The 23632-nt window shown below is 51.1% G+C and overlaps 4 protein-coding genes across 9 annotated transcripts; 2 read left to right on the forward strand and 2 right to left on the reverse strand.

Moving 5' to 3' along the window:
• The first annotated feature begins 6 nt into the window (after window positions 1-6).
• ANKZF1 (ankyrin repeat and zinc finger peptidyl tRNA hydrolase 1) lies at window positions 7-6288 on the forward strand. Its single transcript, XM_010988367.3, has 14 exons — window positions 7-164; window positions 434-611; window positions 1483-1595; window positions 1816-1918; window positions 2042-2235; window positions 2636-2742; window positions 2836-2983; window positions 3268-3496; window positions 3684-3830; window positions 4506-4932; window positions 5097-5208; window positions 5339-5506; window positions 5644-5729; window positions 5958-6288. The coding sequence occupies exons 2-14, from the start codon at window positions 464-466 to the stop codon at window positions 6079-6081; spliced, it is 2106 nt and encodes a 701-aa protein (XP_010986669.3). The 5' UTR covers window positions 7-164; window positions 434-463; the 3' UTR covers window positions 6082-6288.
• On the reverse strand, window positions 6232-13950 carry GLB1L (galactosidase beta 1 like). Of its 3 annotated transcripts, none has more exons than XM_010988365.3 (17): window positions 13759-13949; window positions 12398-12527; window positions 12053-12219; window positions 11648-11798; window positions 11423-11483; window positions 9640-9734; window positions 9369-9543; window positions 9222-9280; window positions 8997-9118; window positions 8847-8887; window positions 8533-8651; window positions 8147-8221; window positions 7942-8031; window positions 7704-7817; window positions 7274-7405; window positions 6829-7044; window positions 6232-6666 (listed from the first exon to the last, which is right to left on the reverse strand). In XM_010988365.3, exons 2-17 carry the CDS (start codon window positions 12464-12466, stop codon window positions 6397-6399), a joined length of 1956 nt encoding a protein of 651 aa, XP_010986667.1. In that variant the 5' UTR covers window positions 12467-12527; window positions 13759-13949; the 3' UTR covers window positions 6232-6396. The 3 variants fall into 3 exon arrangements, with proteins under 3 accessions (XP_010986667.1, XP_010986665.1, XP_031308066.1); XM_010988363.3 differs by having other exon boundaries at window positions 12398-12698; XM_031452206.2 differs by lacking the exon at window positions 7704-7817 and having other exon boundaries at window positions 12398-12698; window positions 13759-13950.
• A 48-nt stretch (window positions 13951-13998) lies between these two features.
• STK16 (serine/threonine kinase 16) lies at window positions 13999-17376 on the forward strand. 4 transcript variants are annotated; one of them, XM_010988368.3, is made up of 8 exons: window positions 13999-14121; window positions 14400-14589; window positions 15159-15378; window positions 15629-15762; window positions 15934-16054; window positions 16180-16275; window positions 16668-16789; window positions 16891-17376. In XM_010988368.3, the coding sequence occupies exons 2-8, from the start codon at window positions 14504-14506 to the stop codon at window positions 17027-17029; spliced, it is 918 nt and encodes a 305-aa protein (XP_010986670.1). In that variant the 5' UTR covers window positions 13999-14121; window positions 14400-14503; the 3' UTR covers window positions 17030-17376. The 4 variants fall into 4 exon arrangements, with proteins under 4 accessions (XP_010986670.1, XP_010986671.1, XP_031308072.1 ...); XM_010988369.3 differs by lacking the exon at window positions 16180-16275; XM_031452211.2 differs by having other exon boundaries at window positions 14017-14589.
• Window positions 17377-18833: 1457 nt separating this feature from the next.
• On the reverse strand, window positions 18834-22672 carry TUBA4A (tubulin alpha 4a). The gene is made up of 4 exons (XM_010988370.3): window positions 22582-22672; window positions 20584-20806; window positions 20123-20271; window positions 18834-19878 (listed from the first exon to the last, which is right to left on the reverse strand). The coding sequence occupies exons 1-4, from the start codon at window positions 22582-22584 to the stop codon at window positions 18907-18909; spliced, it is 1347 nt and encodes a 448-aa protein (XP_010986672.1). The 5' UTR covers window positions 22585-22672; the 3' UTR covers window positions 18834-18906.
• Window positions 22673-23632: the final 960 nt, after the last annotated feature.

A 23632-nucleotide genomic window follows, 5' to 3' on the forward strand; every position in this document is an offset into this window, starting at 1 on the left:
TCCTCTTCGCTGCTCCGTAGTGACGAGATTGTTGTGGTGTTGCAGAAATCCGCGCTGGGAACTGAAGGCTTCCTTGCCACTGAGCTCCCCGGGACTTTTGGTGCAGCTTCTGAGGGCGGGGGCGAGTCCACGCGGTTTAGTCATTGCTGGAGCTCATCGCACGGGTAACGAGGAGCAGTTGGTTAAGGAACCTTAGTAATTTTAACTCTGTTGGACTCGATTTGGTTGCTGAATGCGCCCCCTCTTCACTCTTGTGTGGTCCGAGGCGGGGGGGTTTGAGAGAGCGGGCTGGGGGTCACATATTGATTCCTGGTACCAGGGTGAGGGCCGTGGTGCCTTGCGGTTTAGAGGAGACCAAGTCACGCAGGCAGGAGCCACGGCAGTGGGATCTTGCTTTGAGGAGCTCTGTTTCATAAACGCCGTTCTGCTCCAGGAGCTGCTTCTGAGTAATTTCTGCTCAACCATGTCGCCGGCCCCAGCTGCTGCTCAGGCTTCTGTGTCAGTCTCCTTGTTTGACCTGAACGCGGATGCTCCGATCCTTCAGGGCCTGCGCCTGGTGAGCCACGCTCCCGGGGAGGCTCTGTCCCAGGCTCTGCAGACTTCCTGTCCAGGTATCTAGGAAGGTTTGGGGTGAATCCGGGAGGGACGTGATGGGGATCTTTGGAGCTTATTGCTCCTCCAGGGAACACCTTACTGGTGTTTCCCAGCTTAGGAGCCCTTGTTGACATCTTTTACTGGGTTAAAATCTTCAACTCTCAACTGCAGTTTCTTATTTCCCTTTTAAGCCAACGTTTGTATATATTTTTCTTCTTATGGCAACATTTGTGCGTGCAAAATTAAATTCTATTTTCTGGTCAAAAAAAAAAAATTCACTCAATCTCTGGATTTCCAGCATAGGCCCCTGAATTGTCTCCAAACAAATATCTTGCCATTGCTTATACCTCATCACATTAACACTACTGCCTGAGAAAACACTTCAAAATTCCTAGATATAGTAAAAACATAACTGTTTTCCAATCAAATCATTCCTTCTCACTGAATATAAAATAACTTGGTCTTGTAAAACCTTAGTTTGGCTGGGAGGTTTTGTACTTTTTTTTTTCCAAAACAAACTGCACACTGAAGTTGGAAATACAAGCTAAAGAATTGGCTTTTGGGAAGTGATTTTTTTGCACAGTTAAAAATAATCTTACCTTACCAGAAATTATTTTTTAGGATTTCTCTGAACAATCTCTTTGCTTAATTTACATATGATGTTTGGTTTATATTTTACATACATATGCTTTCAGAAGTCTATTTATTGTATAAAGTGATTGCTGTGCTGTTTATTTCATGATTGTTAGATTGTATATTCCTCGAAGGCAAGGACATGGGTGTCTCTTTTGTATCGTCCTCTGTTTTGTATATCAGACACCGAATGTGATCCCAGGTACCATGGATTTGGGCTCCCTTTCTATCTCTATTTACCCTCCCCTTATTTAGGTTCAGGGGAGAGAATAAGCCCAGAAAGAAAACCACTCCAGGGTCCTCTGGATATTTCAGAGAAGTTGTTTTGTTCAACCTGTGACCAGACCTTCCAGAACCATCAGGAACAGGTAAAAGGCCAGGTGCAGAGCTAAATGGTGGAAGCAAAACTATAGTGGTGGGTGAAGAGAGGTAGACAATTTGTCTCTAATTAATAAAGGTCTGTGCTTTGACTAAGGCAGTTGGTGTTACCTGGTCATACTTTCTGGAGTTCTTATTACAGGGTTTGGGTACCATAAAAGGCCAGGCTGAGGCATATTTCCACATTGTTTCCCTTTTGCCTCCTATTAGAGGGAACATTATAAGCTCGACTGGCATCGGTTTAACCTAAAGCAACGTCTCAAGGACAAGCCTCTCCTATCTGCCCTGGACTTTGAAAAGCAGAGCTCCACAGGTAATGACTGGTGGGAGACCTGCGTAGGAATAGGCCATGGGAGTGGAGGAAGACCCTAGTTTAAGAGCTTGAAGAAGGGTCAAAGATGGGGCACCAAACCTGCATATCTCATGTTGTTCTCAGGAGATCTTTCCAGCATCTCAGGATCGGAAGATTCAGACTCAGCCAGGGAGGACAACTTGCAGATACCGGATGAGGAGAGGGCTGAGTTTGAGAAGCCTAACCGCCCCCGAGGCTTCCACCGACATCGAGTTCTTTTCCAGAATGCCCAGGGCCAGTTTGTTTATGCCTATCGCTGCATCCTAGGCCCTCGCCAGGCAAGTGCCACCATAAGTTGTGTGGTCAACACCAGCCTTCTGTACACTCAGCCTAGATAACCCCTTAGCACAGTCCACTTCTCATTTCTTCCTTCCTTCCTGTTGGGGGTGGGTACCACACTTGACAGCACAGTCTTGGATTGAAGTGGCCTGAATCTTAGAAGGGTCAAGTATAATGGAATTAAGTTTGGAAGCAGACTGATCTAGGTTTGAACTGTGGTTCTACCACTTGATCTTGACTACCTCTATAAGTGTCACATTGTTTTACTTGTAAAACTGAGACAAGCACAGGGTGGTTGCATTAAATCAGATAGTACATGTGAAGCATTTAGCACTAGCACTTGTTTTTTGCTCTCAGTAAGTGTCCCAGATATGTTTGTGCTGCTTCTCTGTCATCCAGGTGCCCCTAGAAGTACCAGAACTTCTGCTCCAGAGCCTGCAAAATAGAGGCCCCAGCGTGGTGCTCATGGCTGCCGCTGGGCACTTTGCTGGTGCCGTTTTCCAAGGGTGAGAGGGTGCTGCCTGGGGTAAGGATGAAATGGATCCTGTTAGCCTGGGAGTACCAGCTGGTTTCCAGTACTGAGTCTGTGCTGTCTGCAGAAGAGAAGTGTTGATACACAAAACCTTTCATCGCTACACAGTGCGGGCCAAGCAGGGCACAGCTCAGGGGCTTCGGGATGCCCAGGGTAGGGCTCCTCGCTCTGCTGGAGCCAACCTGAGGCGCTACAATGAAGCCACACTGTATAAGGTGAGTTAGGTGTCCCAGATCTGGTGATCCTTTAATCCACCCTTTTTCCCTCTCAACTGATTAAATATTATGTAGGGAGGCCGAATCCTGTATCCCCCCAGTCTTCATTATTTCGAGGTAGATGAAAGTAGAATAGGGGTGGGTCCCCAGGAGTCTTAGTCCTCTCCTTCTTCCTCCTCTCTGTTATTTTCTACTTCCCACTCCCTATATGTGATCTGTGGGTCATTTTTTGGTTGGAGATTTAATAATAGCAAGTGAAGAGGCTGAGTTAGTCCCTTTTCCAGGATGTTCGTGACCTGCTGGCGGGGCCAGACTGGGCTAAGGCGCTGGAGGAGGCTAGGATGATACTTCTACGTGCCCCCCGGTCTGGCCGTTCCTTGTTTTTTGGTGGCCAGGAGGCTCCCCTGCAACGAGAGGATCCCAGACTCTGGGATATCCCCCTCGCTACCCGCAGACCCACCTTCAAAGAGCTACAGCGTGTGCTCCATAAGCTGACCGCCTTGCATGTCCATGGTGAGTCTTTCAGTCCAGATCCCCAGACTCCCTTCCTGTAACTTCCAGCCCAAGCCTCAGGTTCTCATTTGTGCATCCAGACCATTTTCTAGCCCTCAGACTGCAGTCCAGTCACATCTTCATTGAGGGAAACCTGGTCTAGCTTTTCCTCAGCTAAATTTGAAAAACATCTTTTGTTTTATGGCAGGAGAAGACCCCCGGGAAACAGTCAGGTTGGAGTCACCTCAGACACACTGGCAGACAGTGAGAGAAATGAAGGCTATCAAGGAAGAGAGAAAGGTCCCCAGTGATGAAAATCCTGCACTCGGCCAGAATGAGGAAGCTCCCGAACACGGTTCGAGCACCATCTGGCAATTGTCACATCTCTCTGGGGGTCTGTCCTAGAAATGCAGTGGCAAATCCCCTACCTACTCTCATCACTTACCCATCTCCCTATTTATAGATGTGCCTTTACATATCACACACATAACACATAGATCTGTCTATAATGAGGTATGTGGTAGCAATCACTGAGGCATCTTTAGTGACTTCTCCAGATCTCGTTAACTGTTTTGTTCACTGATGTATCCCTAGTATTTACAGAATCTTAGTATGAAATCAGTGCTTGAATATGTGTTGTGTATATAATTTACTTGTTTTATTGGATGCTCTGGTTTTGGGCTAAGGGCTGCCTCCCTGGCTGCAGACTGTTGGCTTGCATGGCTGTCACTGCTCCATGCTTTCCTCTGTTGTGTATCACCCTAAGGCTGTCATGGTAATGTCCAGGGACTCTTGTCCCTTCATAGCTTTTTCTGGGCCTGTCCTTGTCTGGGCTGAGCACCTCATTTCTGCATATGATACTAATGGCTCCAGTTCTTGATGTGTCCCTTTATCTTGGGTGACAAAATACAAACAGTTTTATTTCAAGATGATCTGGATCATGTACATTCTTATACATCTGTGGCAGCCCACACCCTTCCACCCTTTCCTTATTCTTTAAATGGATCTAACATATCAAATTTTCCCCTAGGTTCAGAGTCAGAGGGAGAGGATGGCTCCCAGGTGGAGCTAGAGCTAGCAGAATTGACACTGGGGACCCTGGATCTTCGTGAGTTTGAGATATTGCCCAAGCGGAGAAGGAGAAAAAGGAATAAGGAGAAAAACCGAGACCTGGAGGCTGGGGCACACGTGCCTCTTCCCCAGCAACCTCAAGATGATGAGGCCAAGTCCCCCGCTCAGCCAGAGCTCTGGGACGTGCTTCTAGTTGCTTGCCGAGCAGGAGATATGGGAATGCTGAAGCTCCAGCTAGCTGCCAGCCCCGTGGACCCTGGGGTTCTGTCTCTGCTCAGTGCCCCTTTGGGCTCTGGTGGCTTTACCCTCTTGCACGCAGCAGCCGCAGCTGGGAGAGGCTCAGTGGTTCGCCTGCTGCTGGAGGCAGGTGCGGACCCCACTGTGCAGTAAGTAAGGGTCCTCATGCTGATCCCTTTTGGGGTATGTAGAGGATGAGCTAGAGGCTAACTTTGGCATGGGTTACATTGACAGTATTCCCCTCGGTCAGTCTGGGTAATGTTGGGAGATGAAGGAGGCAAACTGAACCCATTTTTGGGGTTTTCGCACCTAGGGACTCCCGGGCCCGGCCTCCATATACAGTTGCAGCTGATAAATCAACACGAAATGAGTTCCGGAGGTTCATGGAGAAGAATCCAGATGCTTATGATTATAGCAAGGCTCAGGTCAGCTGGAAGAGGAAGGAGCAGAGTGGGAAGGCATCAGAGACCTTGGCTAGCTCCCTTCTACTTTCTTACAGTTCTACCAAGGAGCATTTGTATAGGTCTCACCTTACACCTTCCGGAAATCCTCCAGGTGCCAGGGCCACTGACAGCAGAAATGGAGGCACGGCACGCTGCCCGGAAAAGGGAGCAGAAGGCAGCTCGGCGGCACCAGGAGGAACAGCAGCGGAAGCAACAGGAGCAGGAGAAGCGGGAGCAAGAAGAGCAGCGGCGGTTTGCTGCCCTCAGCGACCGTGAGAAGGTGAGGCTGGAGGTTCTTTCTTCCACAGCAAGACTTCCTTGGAAGACTAATCCCTTCCTCAGTGTGCAGCTGTCACCTCGTGGGTACCCTCTCCAGCACTGGGGCCTTGTCCTTAATACAGCTTCTCTTCCCCTCAGAGAGCTCTGGCTGCAGAACGCCGACTAGCTGCCCAGTTGGGAGCCCCTACCCCTCAGATTCCTGAGCCTGCGATCATCAATGTTCAGTATGTAGAGGAGGGCGGGTGGGGATGGGTGGACTATGATATAGCAGGGACCATTCTGGACAAGCAGAATGAGTGCCTGCTCAGTGTTCAGAAAGGCTGTTGAGGGGATTTGAGAAGTTCTGGGAACCTTTGAAGTAAAAACAGAAGTGGCAGGAGGAAAGATGGAGAAAGCATAGATTGGAAGGTTTCTGGGATACCTGCCCAGCCATTTTTCTTTCTCTTGTTCAGACGCTGCTGGAGTTGTGGGACATCCCTCCAAGGCCTCATTCCCTTTCACTACCTTGACTTCTCGTTCTGCTCCACACGCTGCCTCCGGGATCATCGCTGTCAGGCTGGAAAGCCCTCTTCCTGATCTCTTATAGCTCCACGTGGGGCCAACTCTAGGCCAAGAGGGCACATTCACACTGGCCCTAGGTTTCTTCTTCCCCATGAAACCAGAGAATATTTAGAAGATTAGGGTGAAGGCCAGTTAGGAACCAGGGCAAAGTCAGGGCCACAGAAGTATGTGGGGCTGGTGCTGTCTCTGGAACTTTAATCACAATAAAGTTTGGCAAGGAAACTGCACTTGTACTTACATTCAGGCTTGTGGCCTTTGGTTCCTTATGGTCACCGTGGCTAGCACCAAGGGATCCTGCCCACTCCATGTCCCAGGGACAAGGGTTACTTTTCAGTGCCCACTTAACTCCATTGGTTCGGAAGTACTTTGTACATCAGCTGAGAGGGAATAGATGTATGTCTTATGCAAAGTGTTGTTGAGGATAGGCCTATCCAGGAATTGGATTTGGGGATGGGAAGGCACATTTTCTAGCTCCAGTAACGTGATTTTGTTGAGGGCTCCCCTAGGAAACAGCAGAGGTCTTGGCACATAGAGGGTCTGTTGTGGTCCCCGCTTTGTCCAGTAGCGGCCCAAGTTAAACCCATTGATCCAGACTTGGCCCTGGGGAGGAGGGAGGAGAGGAAAATAAAGGGTCAGCTCTCAAGAGGGTAGAATTATCTCCTTTTGGGTTTCTAATCAGAGGAACAATTTTTGCTTCCTTCCTTCCATGATTTTCCTCTCTTACCACTCCAACCCCATGCCCATGCCCACTGTCAGCAATACCTTGGTCCATCCTGGTAGAAAGAGGAATGTGTCCCTGCTTGAACCAAAAATTGGAAAGACTGTAGAGTAGAAGGTGGGGCCAGAGGGAGTTTGAGGATGTGAGCTTTTCAGCAACTGGATGGGAAACCACCGCTTTACAAGATTATCAATCTTCAGAGGGAACATCAGCCACTGGGTAAGGATTGTTTGCCCCAGAATTGGTGGCTCTAATAGGCCCTGTGGAGAAGGCAAATGAAAATTCATCATTCACTAAGTTCTAAGGCCAGGCTATCCCTAATCAAGCCCTGGGATGCAACTAGTGGCCATGTCCAGCTCCGTACAAGCCGCTACTTTGCTGCCCAAGCCCTAAGGATGTAGCTCTTTATCTTCCATTAGGCCCCTACCTTTCCAAGGGAATTTGGTCAATAAGAGTATGGAGGCAAGGCAGCAGGCAAAGCTGGCTCACCTTGAAGTCACTGCTGTTAGACCCAAAACTGAGTCTCCCCATGTTCTCCAGCAAGACATCCAGTTTGGCCCCCATTTTCCCCGTCAGAAATAGGTTGCGTTTCATATTTCGTTCCAAAACACCCTGAAACACCTGTGGATAGGAGTATCTGTGAGAGGAAGGGGCTCAGCATCTAGCTCATGGCCACCACACAGGAAGCCACATTAGGACACTTATTCAGAAGGCAGAGAGAATGTAGTCCTTCTGTCAGTTACACATCCATTCCAGAACCTTATCTTTAGTCAGACTCTTCCTCATCCCACCTTATCCCTGGACCCCATGCAGATGTGAGCAGGCAATGGGAAAAGGTGGGTATAGGAAACTCAAGGCTAAGGGGTGCTGGTGAGGAGAGGAAATGGGCTCACAAGGTAGCCTGGAATTAGGTTCTCACCCCATCCACCATCACGTAGGCACGGTCATGAACTCCATTGTTTGGCACCCAGAATTGTGTTGGCTTAGAAACAGTGTGGATCAGATAGGTACGGTACAACATAAAGCCATGGTCCTGGGTGTGGAAGAATGAGTAAGATGTACCGAGAGATAAGAAAGGATACTTGGGGAAGATGGGCAGCTAAGGGAACCTTTGGTACAGTTGTTCCATACCCACTGGATGTGGGATCATGCTTTACCTGCTTGACAGCCTCAAAGGTCATTGGCAAGATTGAACGGATGGGACCTTGGGGGCATAGGAGGTCTAGGAAAGCCAGCAAATCCCCATCCTATTAAAATAAGGGAAAGCATCAGAAAGAGGGAAGTTTCAGAGCAGAGAGCAGGACAGGGTGGGCTATTTAGAGAATAAAGGAGTAGAATCAGAAAAGAGGAGGAGGAGCTTACCAGCTGTAGGGTCAAAGGTCCAAGCATCATCTTGGGGCTGGGGGGAGGTAAAGGTCCCAAGGGAATTTCCTGGAACTGAGCCCAAATTCTCTCAAGAGCCATAGGAAAACCACACAAACAACCCCCATTCCAAGACCCTTCTCAGGGGTCCAGGGAAGGGCTTCAGGGGTCATGAGGATTCTGTAATTTTGCATATACTTATGTGTATCTCCCCAGGTAGTCCCATTTAGGTAGGTGAGAAATGCTGGCATGGGATGCTCAAAGGGCTCTGTGGCCCAGACAATAACCACTGATTTATGGGATCCCTTTACAAACCCTAGGGATTTGGGCACTCCCTCCCTCCAAATTAATAAAAGCCTTTGGCACTTAATGAAGTGGTAGGGCACCTTGCTGATGACATTTCGTATAGCAAAAAGCTTAGGTGTGGGGTCTCCTGATTCAGATATGGGTGCATCGTAGTCATAGCTGGTAGTAATTGGAAGAAAGCGTCCCTTCTCATCGGCACCTGGAGTCAAACCAATTTAACTAATTCATCTTTTGTATCTTTTGGATGATAGGCACTAAGCAAAGAAATTCATGCAGAGTATTTTGCTATCAAGAGGGGCAGTGGCAGCCACATCAAGCTTCTAGACATCCTAATCACCTAGGCTCAGGTGATTGCTGGCTCCCTGCTTCCACCCCAGGGACCATCTGGACTCACCATTCCAGTATCCAAAGTTGGTACCTCCATGGAACATGTACCTGAAGTGGGGAAGAGTTGGGGGAAAGGTAAAAGCTGACTCACTGACTCTTAACTTTCATCCCCAATACCCAGTTACAGATTCATGCTTGCCCCAGTGTCTCCAGTTACATGTTCACACTGGCTCCCAACTTGAGCATGTTCTCTAGTCCTTTGGTTACTGCTGGAATGGAGCGTGTGGAGTGGTTCTGGCCCCAGTAATCCAGCCAGCCTGTGTAGTACTCAGAGTTCACCTAGAGTGCGAAGTGAAAGGAGCTGTGAGCGATATGGGAACCGAGCTCAACCCATTCCCCACACTGACTCTTGCTTAGATTGCCCTCCCCTCTGGCTCCTCACCAGTGGCCCATGGGGTTCATACTTCCGAAGCAGGGCAAAGGTTTTGGTCATGTTGTCAGCTGCAGAAAGAAGGTAAAGGTGAAAGATAAACAACTTGGAACAGGTACCCCTTCCCTAGGCTTCACTCCAAACCCTTGCTCAGGAGACCTGGACCAAAATCTACAGTGGTATAGAGTCCCTGAAGGGAACCACATTTGAGTCCTTCAGGCCCATCTGTGGTGAAGAGCAAGATCTTGTCTCCAAGGAGTGCACGGAAGAGCCCAGCCAAGTGCCTCATGTAGTTCATGTCGCAGGCTCTGTAGCTACCATATTCATTCTCCACCTACCAGGGGAAAGGAAAAGTGGCGCTCAGCTCTGAGGTTAAGGTTAAGGACACAGGCACCTCCTTCCCCTAACCCAGCCAACTTCCCACTTGTACCTGAATGCTAATGATGTTGCCCCCATTGTGGTAGAGCCATGGATATATCTTGGGCAGCAAGACCTTGAACCAGGAGTCCACTGCAGCAAGGAAGTCTAAAGGAAGGGGCAGCGCTCTGCTCATTAGGGCACCGCCACCTCCACAGCCCCCACCCGTAGCATCAGTGCTAGCAACTTCAGTGCTGCTTGAACTCTGAGCTGCACTTTGCATCCCACTTGCCTACAACTACATCTGGGAAGCAGTGACTTGTCAGAAGAAACTCTCAACCTTAAGCACTTGTATATTTACATGGTTATGAAATTTGAGCATAGGAAACAAAGCAGTGTTTCTTGCAAATTCATTTTTTCAAATAAACACATCATGTGGAGTGATCATTATGTAATCATATATACTTGAGATTGCTATGAAGTAGCATGGGAATTCACAAAAGTGTAGAATGTCTGACCTGTACCCTGATATAACTGATAGTCCAAGAGATTTAAGTCTCAAATCAAAGATCATTATATTAGGCATCATGCCTAAAATTCTGTTTGGGGGGTGGTGGTGATTAGGTTTGTTTATTTATTTATTTTAATGGAGGTACTGGGAATTGAACCCAGGATCTCATGCATGCTAAACACTCACTCTACCACTGAGCTACACCCTCCCCCTAAAATTCTTAACTCCTACTGGTGATTTTTGTTGACTCATCCTCAGGGTCTTCACACAGAACCTCTGCCTGACACTTTCTCCCCGCCCTCCTTACCTAACCAACTCCAACTCAGGCTTCAGGTCTTAGCTTATATTTCACTTCCTCAAGAAAACCTTTGATGGCCTAGATGAGGGTAGATCCCTATGTCACACACTCTCACATCACCCCATACTTCCCTTTCAAGCACTTAACAAATTATAATTAAGCATTTATTTCCATAATTGTTTCCTGTTGGTCTCCCCAACTAGTGAGCAGGAACCTTGTCTATCAGGTTCATTTGCTGCATCCCTGTCATTGAGGACAATCCCTAGCAGACAGCTAACTCCCAAAGGTGGATTTCATGAAAGATATCTCAGGCAGTTTTTGTATTCTTAAAACATGTAATTACTTTACATTTTGTGTTCTGTATAAAGAAGGTCTGGGCTGTCTTGCCTCCTTTAATCCAAGCATACATTAAATGTCATTCAACAAATATTTATGGGTGCTGACTACACTGAGCACTGTTCTAGGTGTTAGGGATACAAGCTGGAAGAAAATGGACTAAAATCTCTGCCCTTGTGGAATTTCCTTTCCAGTGAGGGAGGCAATGAATTAAATAAATAGGTAAAATATGTAGTGTTTTTTAAAAAATCTTTTTGGTGGGAAAATAATTAGATTTATTAATTAAATTATTATTTTTTTTAATGAGGTACTAGGGATTGAACCCAAGACCTTGTACATGCTAAGCGCACACTCTACCACTGAGCTATACCCTTCCTTCCCCCACACTTCCCCAATGTGTTAATGCCAAGGAGAAAAAAATAAAACAGGGAAGGAGAATATAAAATGGTGAGGTAGAGGGAGCTTAAATTTTAGATGACCCAAGGAAGGCCTCACTGAAGTGATTCTACAGTAAGATAGAGGGAGTACCATGTGCAAAGGCCTCAAAACAAGAGCATGCCTGGTGGGTTTGAAGAACAGCAGTGAAGCCAGTGTGAACAATGGAGGGAAGTGTAGATGTCAAGGAGGTGACAAGGCCAATTAGGTAGGGCACCCAAATGACCCACTTTGTTGTTTGCTTTTTTCTGTGTCAAGTCTTTTGTCTCAACTCACCTGGATCTGAGGTTCTCAGGTGAATTTTAGGATTTCGAAGCAACCAGGCTGGGAGACCCCCCTGAGACAAAGACAACAAAGAGGTGTGTGGGTTTCTTGTCTGGGAGTGGAGGTAAGAAGAGAGGAAGTTGAGTATAGTGATGGAAGTGGCCCTAGACTGTGGGCAGGTGGGAGTAGTCTGGGAACCGCAAATGGGTCCTTCTATCCTTTCTCCAACTAACTCACCATGTCCCACTCCGCACAGATGTAAGGTCCTGGTCTCAGTATGACCAACAGATTCGCTAAAGTTGCTTCTCTCAGAAATGCAAAGAGGTCGCGGCTGCCATTAAAGTTATAGACCCCAGGCTCTGGCTCATGGTAGTTCCAGGGCACATAACTGAGAAAGGAAGAAGTTAACAGGGCCCAGGGTGGGGAGATGCCTGGGAGGCCTAAGGTCTTAAGCCTTGCAGGGAATCTCCAGGAAGCTGTTGGAAGGAGGTCCATGCCCACCCCTTCCCATCCTTGGTTTAGTGGCCCTGGGGCTAGAACCCCTCTCGTACCAAGCCAGTCTTCCTGTCACAATCCCCTTTTTAAGGGGGTGGTAGGAAGAGTAAATCCCACCCTTCCATGGCTCTCCTGAGCACTTCTTACAACTGTATAGCGTTGAGGCCACTCATTCGCATCTTGAAAAGCCGATCCGCCCAAAGCACCCGCGGTACCCGAAAGTAGTGCAGGCTGCCAGACACGTAGCGGAACGGGGCCCCGTCCAGGAGGAATCTGTCATGATCCCGATCCACTACGAACGACCCAGAATCTGCCTGCAAAGGGAGAGACCGTGCTCAGCAGGGGTCTGGAGTCGGGGGTAAGCGTCTGCCAAGAGCAGAGGAGATGGAACTAGCCCTTCCCAATGTTTGGGTTTCACTTTCATTCTCTCCTCCGCCAGAGCTGACCCGGTCTCACGGCACCCAGACGGCTGGTTCCATCCTCTCATCTTACCTGGGGCAGCAGCAGCGTCAGAAGTGGCAGCAGTAGGGAGGGAAGGCAGAGCGGGTTCTTCGGAGCCATGACGCTTTCAGGGCTCTTCTAGTCAGGGACGGTGGTCCGACAGTCGTCACGTGGTGGATTCCTGGGAGGGAACCTCAGCGAGCAAGTGGGCGGAGACCACCCCAAGTTGCTAGGCAGTTAGCCTGGACTTTGTCTCCAGCCTGCAGCCACCCGCTACTAGTTTGTAAAATCCTCTACATCATGCTATTCAGAGGGCAGTTCACGAACCAGCTTCATCAGCATCACCTGTAAGCTTGTTAGAAATGCAGAGTCTCAGATCCCACCTCAGACCTATAGAATCAGAATTTGTATTTTAACAAGACTTCCAGATGCTCTTAAGCACATTCAAGACTGATAAGCAGTCCTCTACTAGACTGAGGTTGGGAGGGCCTTGTCCAGCCTGAATCCTCCGCTTCTAGCATAGGGCCTGGCGCATAGCAGGTTAAATCTAGATGAATGTCAGAATCAGGGGGCTAAGACAAGTTCAGAACCAAGGGAAACCAGAGGAAGACCTCCCAGTTTGTGAAAGGAGTTTGGGGGACAAGGTTACAAGAGGGATCTTTTTCCTGGAGAGGTCTGTTTCAACAAAAGAGACCATCTAGGCCATTCTATCTTCTTTGGATGTGCACCCCTTTCCAATTTATCCCTGCCTGCCTGCCTGGGCGAGAGACGTCGGGGACAACTGCTTGTTACCATGGCTTGGAAATTTGTGAATTTCCATTACTCCTGCTTTCACAGTCCCAAGCCTGGGATGTGAGGGCCAGGGTAATAATAAGTGTTATTCTTTCTGCTTATTGACACTACTGAGGACTGTGTGTCAAATACTGTGCTAAGCACTTTACATCTCATTTAATCCTCAAACAACTCCGTGAAGTAGATAACTATCATTCACACTTAACTGATGAGAAGATTGAAAGATAGAAATATTAAGTAGCCTACCCAAGGTCACATAACTAGTTTAGAAGAGCTGGGATTTGAACAAGGCAGTCTGGCCTCACAGTTCATGCACTTAACCTTAGGTACTATTATACCTATTTTACAGTTAGGGAAAGTGAAGCTCCGAGAGATTAAATAACTTGTCCAGGTCACACAGCTAGTAGGTTATTAAGATAGGATTCAGACCCCAGTCTGGTTCAAGAGCCTAAGCTCTTAACCACTGAGACTACAGTAATGGGATACAGGCCAGAGACTTCAAGGTTGTACTGATCAGAGTTCTAGGGGTCCAGGCCGCCAGCACTCGCTCCTCTCAGCATTCCCTTCCAGGCTGGACCTTAGTCGGCCACCCAGCTCGCCGGAGGTATGAAGCCTCCTACCTCCGGCATTGGGAGATGGTGGTCCTGGGGGTCTCGGGCCGAGCCCGGCTTTGCTCTCCTTTGGCGTAAGTGCCTGCGTCTTGACCCCTACCGAAGGCCAGGTGTGGAACCCACACCCGGGTCCTGTGACCCGTCCTCCCCCAGGCCTAGCCCGCGCCCGGCCTCTCAGCTCCGCGCCGCAACATCGCCCGGATGCCCAGCGGTTGCTAGGATACCGCGGGCCGTTACGCCGGCGCGGACTGATGACGCGTATGCGGCTTCCGGTCCTTGGCGCTTCCTTCCAGCCTAAGCAGGTCAATCAGGAGTCCCGGCTGGCGCACCTGGGTCTCTTCGCAGCGTGACCGAGAGTGGGATCTGCAAGGGGTGAGCTGGGACCTCGCACCTGCCCCCGGAACTACCCCATGCCCTGCCTTTGTGGCCTGACGGGCGTGGGATTGGGGGCCGCCCAAAGGAAGGACAGGCCTGGGAGTCGCCTCGGGGCCTAAGGCTTTGGGGCATCTGACCCCAGCCTTTTTGGAGTCGGCGTCGCCAGGGCCCTTTTCTCTAAATTCCGAGACCTGCGCCAGAACGCTCCACGTTGGCACTTCAGGGCGCTTCTGGATTGTGTCCGGCCCGCGACCCTGCCGTTCTTTTCCTTCCAGCATGATCCGCTGGAACCCCCACGCCTTGCCTGAAAAAGACCACTCAACCTGGACGAACCCTTTGGCAGCCTCCGACCGTCCTTGAGGAGGATGACTGAGACACAATGGGCCAGGCGCTGTGTGTTTGCTCTCGGGAAACTGTCATCATTGACAATAAGCGCTACCTCTTCATCCAGAAACTGGGGGAGGGGTGAGTGTTTGGAAATCACTTAGCTAGTCCCCAGGGTTATGGTCTTTGAAGGACAGCAGTTTGCACATGATAGGGGCACGAAAGTTTTATCCCTAGCCTTTAATTCACCTGTCAGAGCCCATCTATGTGGTGGTCAAGAAAGTGGATTGTGGAGCCAGGCCTCCTAGATACACCATGTATGACCTTTATAAACCATAGTTTCTTCATCTGCTTATTGAAACTAATTAAGCTTCACTGGCTGGGCTGTGAGAATGAAATGAGATGATGCATATTAAACGTCTTACCTACTGCCTGGCTCATAGCACTTGATAAATGTTGACTATTATTTGTTTAATATTTCTTGACTATCTGTCATATGCATAGCACTGTGTTATGACCATAGGACCTCAAAGATAACTATGTTCCTGCTCTTGAGCTCAGAATGTAATCTACAGGCTTTTAGAGCCACACTGTGGGATAGTTGCTACTGAATGGGAAAGACGCCCCCTCTCTTCTCCCCAGGGAATTCCTCTGGGTCCAAGCAGTGTGGGAGATGACCATAGTCCTTCACTGACCCCTTTGGCCCACAGTGGGTTCAGCTATGTGGACCTAGTGGAGGGGTTACATGATGGACAGTTCTACGCCCTGAAGCGAATCCTGTGTCATGAGCAGCAGGACCGAGAGGAGGCCCAACGAGAAGCAGACATGCATCGCCTCTTCCATCACCCCAACATTCTTCGCCTTGTGGCTTATTGTCTGAGGGAGCGAGGCACTAAACATGAGGCCTGGCTGCTGCTACCCTTCTTTAAGGTCAGAAAGTCTCCTGGCTGTGGAGGGGGTTACAACAGAGCCACCTTCGAAAGGCTGTGTAAGCAGTCAAGCACGTTAGGAAACTTGGGCTGTGTCCTGGTTTGAGTACTTCAGATTTGGGGTCTAGGGAATCCAGATGGGACTGTGGGGTGTGTAGTGAAAGAGTTGATAGGCTTTGACATAGGGAAAGGATCGGGCTTAGGGACCAGAGGCTTAAAAATCATCAACTGTGGGGAAACTTGTTTTGCAGAGAGGTACACTGTGGAATGAGATAGAAAAGCTGAAGGACAAAGGCAACTTCTTGACTGAAGAGCAAATCCTTCGGCTGCTGCTGGGTATCTGCAGAGGCCTTGAGGCTATTCATGCCAAGGGTTATGCCCACAGGTCAGTGGGAGGCTCCTGTGTACTTGATGGGTAGAAAGGAAGAGCATCATCAAGAGAAATGGGAGGTCTCTGCTTTCCTCCCAAGGAACAGCTCCCTTGATTCTTTTGCACCCCTAGGATTCCAGCCTCCTTGTTCAAAGATGCTCATGGGTCATTTCTCCTTCCTTGCAGGGACCTGAAGCCCACCAATATCTTGCTTGGAGATGAGGGGCAGCCAGTTTTAATGGACTTGGGTTCCATGAATCAAGCATGCATCCATGTGGAGGGGTCCCGCCAAGCTCTGACCCTACAGGTAAGAGTCTCTGGGTTCCTTTGCCCACCTGTTCCCCATCCTCAACTCCTTTTGGTGCATTCCCCAATTTGGTCATGTGACCATGATTTGTGCCCCACTTTTGAACTCTGGGGCCACTGTTCCAGGACTGGGCAGCCCAGCGGTGCACCATCTCTTACCGAGCCCCGGAGCTTTTTTCCGTGCAGAGTCACTGTATCATCGATGAGCGAACTGATGTCTGGGTGAGGAGCATGTAGGTGGGAATCTGGGTGGGGAGGAATACCACTGTGTACCTACTGTGGAGTTGAGGAGCAGGCCTTTGGTTTCTAGTGCATGGGGCCCCAGGAACCATGTATGTCCCCATCCCCCCTTGACTTCCTTCCTGGGAACTGTCACTGACACTGTACAGTTACTCAGGAAGTGGTATAATCTCCACCCTTTGAACAGGGTGAGTACAGCTAAGTGTCAGGGCTGCAGAGACCTCCAGCTAACTTTCTCCGGGCTCTGGTGGTGTCACGTGGCTGGGGTCGGCATATTCTTTTTAGCTATTGTAGTCTCCTTTCACTACAGAATTAAGAGGAGAGGTTATCACCTCCATTAGTGCCCTTCCAAGGAATAACCAAGTTATGCTCAGTCCCTAGGTTGTGTTCTATATGCCATGATGTTTGGGGAAGGCCCTTATGACATGGTGTTCCAGAAGGGTGACAGTGTGGCCCTTGCTGTACAGAACCAGCTCAGCATCCCACAGAGCCCCAGGTGAGCAAGGAAAGGAGCAGCAAGCACTTCAGGCTTCTCCCTGCCAATAGCAGGGTTGGAGCCATAGCTGCTCTCGTCACCCTGTCCTCCTCCTCCTACAGGCATTCTTCAGCCTTGCGGCAGCTGCTGACCCTAATGATGACTGTGGACCCCCAGCAGCGTCCTCACATTCCTTTCCTTCTCAGTCAGTTGGAGGCACTGCAGCCCCCAGCTCAGGGCCAGGACACTACCCAAATCTGAACAAACCAGTGGCCATATAGAGGTGTCCCCTCTGCCTTGGGAAGGATTCCCATCCCTCATTGGAATCCCCATCCATTCTATCCAGGACAACTCTCTTGTAGTTGTGGGCAGCTGGGGGTAGAGACAGCGCAGTATTGTCTCTGCTTCTGTTCTCTTACCCCCAAAAGCAACAACTGGAAAGGCAGCCTGACTGGGTAGGAGTGGGAAAGGGTGGGGGATGGGGAGAGGGAAACTGATAGAATCTGGTAAAGGCTCTGAGCAGGACTGCTGAGCTTACATCATGATCTGCCTCCAAATCTGGGAGCAGGAGAATGTATTCATAGAAGAATAAAGCAAAAGCAGCTTGGTGTGGTCTTAATCTCATTGTTCCTGGAGTGAGAGAAGAGGTGCATGGGGCCCGAAGTCTGGTTTCCATTTCCAAGGGCAGATCCTAGATTGAAGAGGGACTGGCGGAGAGCCAGGAACGGTGTGACTTCATCATCCTACATATGGAGGCACATGTCCTTACCTTGGATCTGGCTGGTTGGCAGTGGGCAAGTCTTCTCCTATCTTCTTAGTCATAGACTTAAAGCTGCTCTGGCTTGAGCTGGCTTTTATGCCAAGAATTGGGACCAAGGCCCCCTAAAAGCACACTCAACTCTTACTTTCCTTCCCTCATTCCCAGGGCTGGGAGGCTTAGTCAAAGCAGCCCAGCCGGTTTGCCAGGCAAGGGCTTCTGGGTGGAGACGCCTGAGGAAGCTTTGAGACAGCTACATAACAGGTCTCCAGCCTCAGCCTAGGGGCAAGGGGAGTGGAGGTGGCAGCCATTTTGGCCCAGAGTCTCTCCCAGATGGTTGTAGTTCACATATGACTAATGGTTAATGGTTAATGAGGCCAGTGTGGTGTGGCAGTATCCAGCTGCCATTTCCTGCCTACTCTGCTGAGTAAACAGGGGCCCTGCCTTTGCTGAGCTTGAAACCTGTTCCCCTGGGAAGGGCACTGTGTCCGTGAATCACCAGGGAGGGGAGGCAGGGGCAGGGTTGGCATCTTCTGCTCCTGAGATTGAAGCTTCCCCTCCCCCCCACTGTGCCCACCCCCACATGCTGACATCAGTGTGGGTCCTGGGGTGCCTATTAGCAAAGATGAAATTTTCCCCAAGGCCCTAGTAGGAGGCTCCCACCAGCTAGCACAGAGGCTGAGGCCAGAAAGAAAGCACAACAGAGGGGAGATGACCTGACTTTTAATGGCATTACTCTAGGCCCCAGCAAAGCAGCGGGACAGATAGTAAGCTTTGCAAAGCTGCTGGGAGGTGCAGTGACACAAACAACTCCAGGAGATCACCCGTGTTTCCTCCCATCCCCCAAGCATATGACTAGGCTCCTTGCCCAGGAACTCTGGGCCAGCTCAGCCCCACTCCCAAGCCCTTATAACACAGAGATGCCTGGGCCAAGCGTTGCTTCCAGAGTCAGTGAATGCAGAGCAGCAAGAAGAATAGGGTAGCAGTCTAACTCAAATACAGAAACTGCTGGGCTTAAACTCCTACTTGGAAAGGAAGTGAAGCCTGATATCCTTTAACAGCTCATGGCTGGACAGACAGGTCCAAGATTCAGTCCTCATCTCCCCCCTATCCTGTTCGCCCCTCGGATCATACATGGGGTCATGTTTCCTGGGCGTGGCAAGGGTCCCTTGGCAGGTCTCACCTTCAGCCATGGAAGGGAAGAAGGTCATGAGCAGCAAATAGTGAGGGCAGCAGCAGAAGCAGCAGCAGCAGTAGCAGCACAAATAGGGAAGGCAGCAGAAGCTTACGCACTCAGAGGGGACAAGAAACCGTGCAAGGAGACTGTTTATTTCGAAAGGATTTTGCAATAAACATAGTGAGTAGGCTCCAGGCAGCTGTTCTATTCTTCTCCCTCATCCTCGTCCTCATAGGAATCGATGCCTACTTCCTCGTAATCCTTCTCCAGGGCAGCCATATCCTCCCGAGCCTCGGAGAACTCACCTTCCTCCATGCCCTCGCCCACATACCAGTGCACAAACGCCCTCTTGGCATACATAAGGTCGAACTTGTGGTCCAGGCGGGCCCAGGCCTCGGCAATGGCAGTTGTGTTGCTCAGCATGCACACAGCTCGCTGCACCTTGGCCAGGTCACCCCCAGGCACCACAGTGGGCGGCTGGTAGTTGATACCAACCTTGAAGCCTGTGGGACACCAGTCCACAAACTGAATACTGCGCTTGGTCTTGATGGCAGCAATGGCAGCATTGACATCCTTGGGTACCACGTCTCCACGGTACAGCAGGCAGCAGGCCATATACTTGCCATGACGGGGATCACACTTCACCATCTGGTTGGCAGGCTCAAAGCAGGCATTGGTGATCTCTGCCACTGACAGCTGCTCGTGGTAGGCCTTCTCTGCAGAGATGACTGGCGCATAGGTGGCCAGGGGGAAGTGGATGCGAGGGTAGGGCACCAGGTTGGTCTGGAACTCTGTCAGGTCCACGTTGAGGGCTCCATCGAAGCGCAGGGAGGCTGTGATAGAGGAGACGATTTGGCTGATGAGGCGGTTGAGGTTGGTATAGGTGGGGCGCTCGATGTCCAGGTTGCGGCGGCAGATGTCATAGATGGCTTCGTTGTCCACCATGAAGGCACAGTCTGAGTGCTCCAGGGTGGTGTGGGTGGTCAGGATGGAGTTGTAGGGCTCGACCACGGCTGTGGACACCTGCGGGGCTGGGTAGATGGAGAATTCCAGCTTGGATTTCTTGCCATAGTCAACAGAGAGCCGCTCCATCAGGAGTGAGGTGAAGCCAGAGCCAGTGCCCCCTCCAAAGCTGTGGAACACCAGGAAGCCCTGAAGTCCTGTACACTGGTCAGACTGAAAGGCAAGAAAGAGAAGAGCAATGTAGGTGGGGAGGGGCCTGAGGAACTCTCATCTCTGGCTCCATAAAAGCCTAAAATATCTCAGGAGTCAGGGCAAAGGCAATGAGTATTCCATAGCCACAGCATGCTCTGGGACATGTACTACTAGAGATGACCTCTTGAAATAGATCTGAAAAAAAGATGTTCCTGACCATTACCATCATCTCAAAAGCTCTCTCCCTTCCATCCCAGATTCTCACCAGCTTGCGGATCCGGTCCAGTACTGGGTCAATGATTTCTTTGCCAATGGTATAGTGACCACGGGCATAGTTGTTAGCGGCATCCTCTTTCCCAGTGATGAGCTGCTCTGGGTGGAAGAGCTGCCGATATGGGCCATTTCGGATCTCATCTGGAAGGGCATAAACCACATCATTAGGGCATGAACTACAAGGCTGTGTGTGTTCAGCATGGACCTCCCTCCCCAAGCCTGGTAGCCGTGGTCAGATATATGGAAGAGCTCACCCTTCTGCCTGCCTGAGATACAATGTATGAGAGAAACCCAGACCTGCTGCCTAGGCCAGCCTGTGATCAGCTTGCCTTCTTTAGCTTCCAGCCCGGTAAGGGGTTCTCAGGGCCAGGAAAGTCAGATCTAGACACCTTGTCTCCAGAAAGAAGCTTAGAGTCACTTAACATTCCCCTAAATTCCACCTCCTCTTCTCACCAATTACAGTGGGCTCCAAATCCACAAAAACTGCCCGGGGCACATGCTTTCCAGCGCCAGTTTCACAGAAGAAGGTGGTGAAGGAGTCATCCCCTCCACCGATGGTCTTGTCACTGGGCATCTGCCCATCCGGCTGAATCCCATGTTCCAGACAGTAGAGCTCCCAGCAGGCATTGCCCATCTGGACACCTGCCTGCCCCACATGGACTGAAATGCATTCACGCTGAGGAATAAAGAGAGGGGACACAGCATAAGCCCCACGTACATAAGTTCTTAACTCATGAGCCTCTCTCCCACCCTAACACTTACTAGTTAGGATGACTCAGTTGGCAAACTGGAGGCTTGGGGCTGGGCAGAGGTCAGAAGAGGCTGGCACCCTGCTCAGGCTCCCCTGCATACGACTTTCCAAGTGGAGGCACCCAGGAGGGCAGACCAATCCCTCAGCCTACTTCTCCATGGGGACCTTGTCAAGTAAGAACTATGGCTCCACATGACCCTGCCACATTCATAGGACGCTCGGGGAGGACAGAGAGGGCAAGTGCATATGAGACAGGCAGATACTGCAGTAACTGAGACAAGGACAAGTGATTTTTCAGCTGTTCCCAATCCCTACTCCCACAAACCAGCTTCTCAAAAGCCTGAGAAGGAACAGAAGGATTTCCAGAGCTATGAATTTATAGCTTGAGGTCCCCACTTGATTAATTCTTTGCTTTGAGGAAGAGCAACTAGAATTTCATATAACCCTCTCCCCCTTTCATTCTTGTGGGCTGCAGAGGTGTCTCAGCCTTTCAGTCTGGCATTGACTGACCACACTGGCCATCAGGATGCCCTCCCCCCAACTTTAAATCCCATCTGGCTCTGGGGATCAATCCCATCTGGCTGCTCTTCCCATCTCCACTCCCACCCTCTAGGTGTCTTCACCACCTTCATCCACTGCGGAGCCCTCCCCAAAACAGCAGAGAGCAAAGACGGCAGGCACCTGCAATAAGGGTTGTGAGCACTGGGGAACTAGGTTCATCCCTGCCAATCTGAAAAATTAACCTCTGAAGAGCCAAAGTGGTGCAGCGCAGGGCCGGCTTAGCCTCCCTTTTCGACACCGAAATGGCGGGGTGACGGTTTGCAAATACTCAGAGAAGGAAGCGGAACCTACGGGGAGGCCCCAGAGGTAACCCGCCTTGCCCTCGGCAGATTGAGCGCCATCCTGTATCCTGGCCCTGCATTCTCCCCACTTCTAGATTCTTTCCAGTTACATCCAAGCGGAAAGCGAGGATTGGATTTCGGCTCCCGTCCCTGGGCTATAAATACCACTCCCCTACACACACCTCTACCCTCCCCCCAACCTGGCCTCTGCCCGCGCGCTCTCGCTCAGCTCCAGCTGTCTCTGCCCGTCCGCGCACTCGGGCTCCTGTTGGAGAGGGTCTGGCTCGCTTCACAAGGCCGTACCCCATTCTCGCCACCCCTCCAAGCTCAGAAGCGGGGTGCTGAGTCATGGGGGGGTGCTGTGGTTAGGAGGGATGCACACGCAGTCGAAGAAAAAGAGGATGCTGGACCAAGTAATCTGACCCCCTCCCACCTTCTTGCACTAAGCACGTGTTCAGTCAGTTCCAGGGACACGGGAGTGAGGGGGAGGCTAAAGGTGGAGGGCAACCAAACGGGTCTCACTCGCTGGCGGAAAGAACTGAGCGCGGGACCGCGTGACTCCCCTCAGGAGGGTTGGGGCGCAAATGCTTGGTGGAGCAGGAAGGGATTCCAGGAGGACTCGTCTCTACTAGTGACGAATCCCACCCCACTCCTCAGCCTCCAAAAGTGGACATCGCGGCTCAGCCGAAGACACCGGGAGGGGGTTGGGGGGGATGTAAGCCCCCCACCCCCGCCACACACACACTTCCTCGAGACCTGGAACTCCGGATGGAGGACCCCGAGCATCTTGGGAGGGAGGATCCCCGAAGGAGAGGGGCAATTAGAGGATCGGATTGATGCCGGCAGGGCCGCACTCACCATGGTGAGTCCGGGCGGTGGGTCTCACGTAGAGTCCGGGTGACGGGTCTCAGTGAGAACTGCGCTAGCTGCAGTGCCGCACCGCTCTTATATGCGGGGGGGCGGGCCTGTGCCATCCGACCGCCCACTAGGTGCTGTGCGGCCCAGAGGCCACGCCCCCGAAGGGTAGGTTGCCGGGAGAGGTGGGGCCAGGGAGAGTCCCCTCCCCCGGACGTGCCTGCGTCCCTCACCTGTCGGACGTGGGTTAGAAGTAGCGACGGGATCTTTAACCCTTCGCTCCCGGTTTTGAGCTGACACTCAGGGATCCTGAGCTCCGCTGTTGGGACCCAGGGCGCGGTACCTGGGCGTGTCTCGCCTGCACCTGCGTCATGGGGGCACTTGTCGCTCAGGTGTTCTGACTTAGGCCGGGTGCTGTAGAGGCTGTTTTTCCAAAGTGGCTGCAGCCAGCCTTCGCTGGTGCCCTCCCCTCCGCGCCTCCCTGGAGGCTCTGGCTGGCTGCCTGGCTCCGGTTCGCTGGTGCCCTCCCCGCCGCGCCTCCCTGGAGGCTCTGGCCGGCTGCCTGGCTCCGGCCCACACCCTGCGAACCCCTTGTAACCGCATGCGGCCTGCTTGTCCCCGGCCGGTACTGCTGGCCTTCGCCAACTCCGGTGGGCGGCCGAGGACAGAGCGCTGCACAACCTGAGCCCCAGGGTGCCCATCCCTTAGGCTGCTCCACAGAGCTGAGCCCCACAGTCTGTCTGCGAGGGCTCACTCACAAAATCTGTTCCTGCTCGCCGGCTGCCCGCCGGTTAGTGGTCCCGTCATCAGCACCGTCACTATTAGCAGGCCCTTGCCGCCGCCGCCGCCTGCTCGCTTTCCTGCTGCCAGAACCGCAGAGCTCTGGACTGAAGCCCTCAAGGCCTGGATTCGCATTCTCACTACCCTATATGACCTTGGGCAAGTGACTTAAACTCACTCAATTTTTGGTATCTTCAACGGGGAAAAGGAGACAATGATTCCACCCTGAAAGCATTGTGAAGTATTATAGTGTTTGCTGACTCTGAAGAAGAAA

Source organism: Camelus dromedarius, chromosome 4 (assembly GCF_036321535.1).
Source record: "Camelus dromedarius isolate mCamDro1 chromosome 4, mCamDro1.pat, whole genome shotgun sequence".
NCBI lineage: Eukaryota > Metazoa > Chordata > Mammalia > Artiodactyla > Camelidae > Camelus > Camelus dromedarius.

What these genes read in the sequence shown, in the direction of transcription:
- ANKZF1 (XM_010988367.3), top strand. Translation starts at nt 464, where the DNA reads ATGTCGCCGGCCCCAGCTGCTGCTCAGGCTTCTGTGTCAGTCTCCTTG. An exon ending in TGAAAAGCAGAGCTCCACAG is followed by an intron (nt 1,919 to 2,041) that starts GTAATGACTGGT and finishes TGTTGTTCTCAG; the next exon opens with GAGATCTTTCCAGCATCTCA. An exon ending in GACCGCCTTGCATGTCCATG is followed by an intron (nt 3,497 to 3,683) that starts GTGAGTCTTTCA and finishes GTTTTATGGCAG; the next exon opens with GAGAAGACCCCCGGGAAACA.
- GLB1L (XM_010988365.3), bottom strand. Translation starts at nt 12,466, where the DNA reads ATGGCTCCGAAGAACCCGCTCTGCCTTCCCTCCCTACTGCTGCCACTT. An exon ending in CACTGTAGATTTTGGTCCAG is followed by an intron (nt 9,281 to 9,368) that starts GTCTCCTGAGCA and finishes TTCTTTCTGCAG; the next exon opens with CTGACAACATGACCAAAACC. An exon ending in CAACTTTGGATACTGGAATG is followed by an intron (nt 8,652 to 8,846) that starts GTGAGTCCAGAT and finishes GTTTGACTCCAG; the next exon opens with GTGCCGATGAGAAGGGACGC.
- STK16 (XM_010988368.3), top strand. Translation starts at nt 14,504, where the DNA reads ATGGGCCAGGCGCTGTGTGTTTGCTCTCGGGAAACTGTCATCATTGAC. An exon ending in GCCAAGGGTTATGCCCACAG is followed by an intron (nt 15,763 to 15,933) that starts GTCAGTGGGAGG and finishes CCTTCCTTGCAG; the next exon opens with GGACCTGAAGCCCACCAATA. An exon ending in GCCAAGCTCTGACCCTACAG is followed by an intron (nt 16,055 to 16,179) that starts GTAAGAGTCTCT and finishes CCACTGTTCCAG; the next exon opens with GACTGGGCAGCCCAGCGGTG.
- TUBA4A (XM_010988370.3), bottom strand. An exon ending in TTTGGAGCCCACTGTAATTG is followed by an intron (nt 20,272 to 20,583) that starts GTGAGAAGAGGA and finishes ATGCCCTTCCAG; the next exon opens with ATGAGATCCGAAATGGCCCA. An exon ending in TGGACCGGATCCGCAAGCTG is followed by an intron (nt 19,879 to 20,122) that starts GTGAGAATCTGG and finishes CTTGCCTTTCAG; the next exon opens with TCTGACCAGTGTACAGGACT.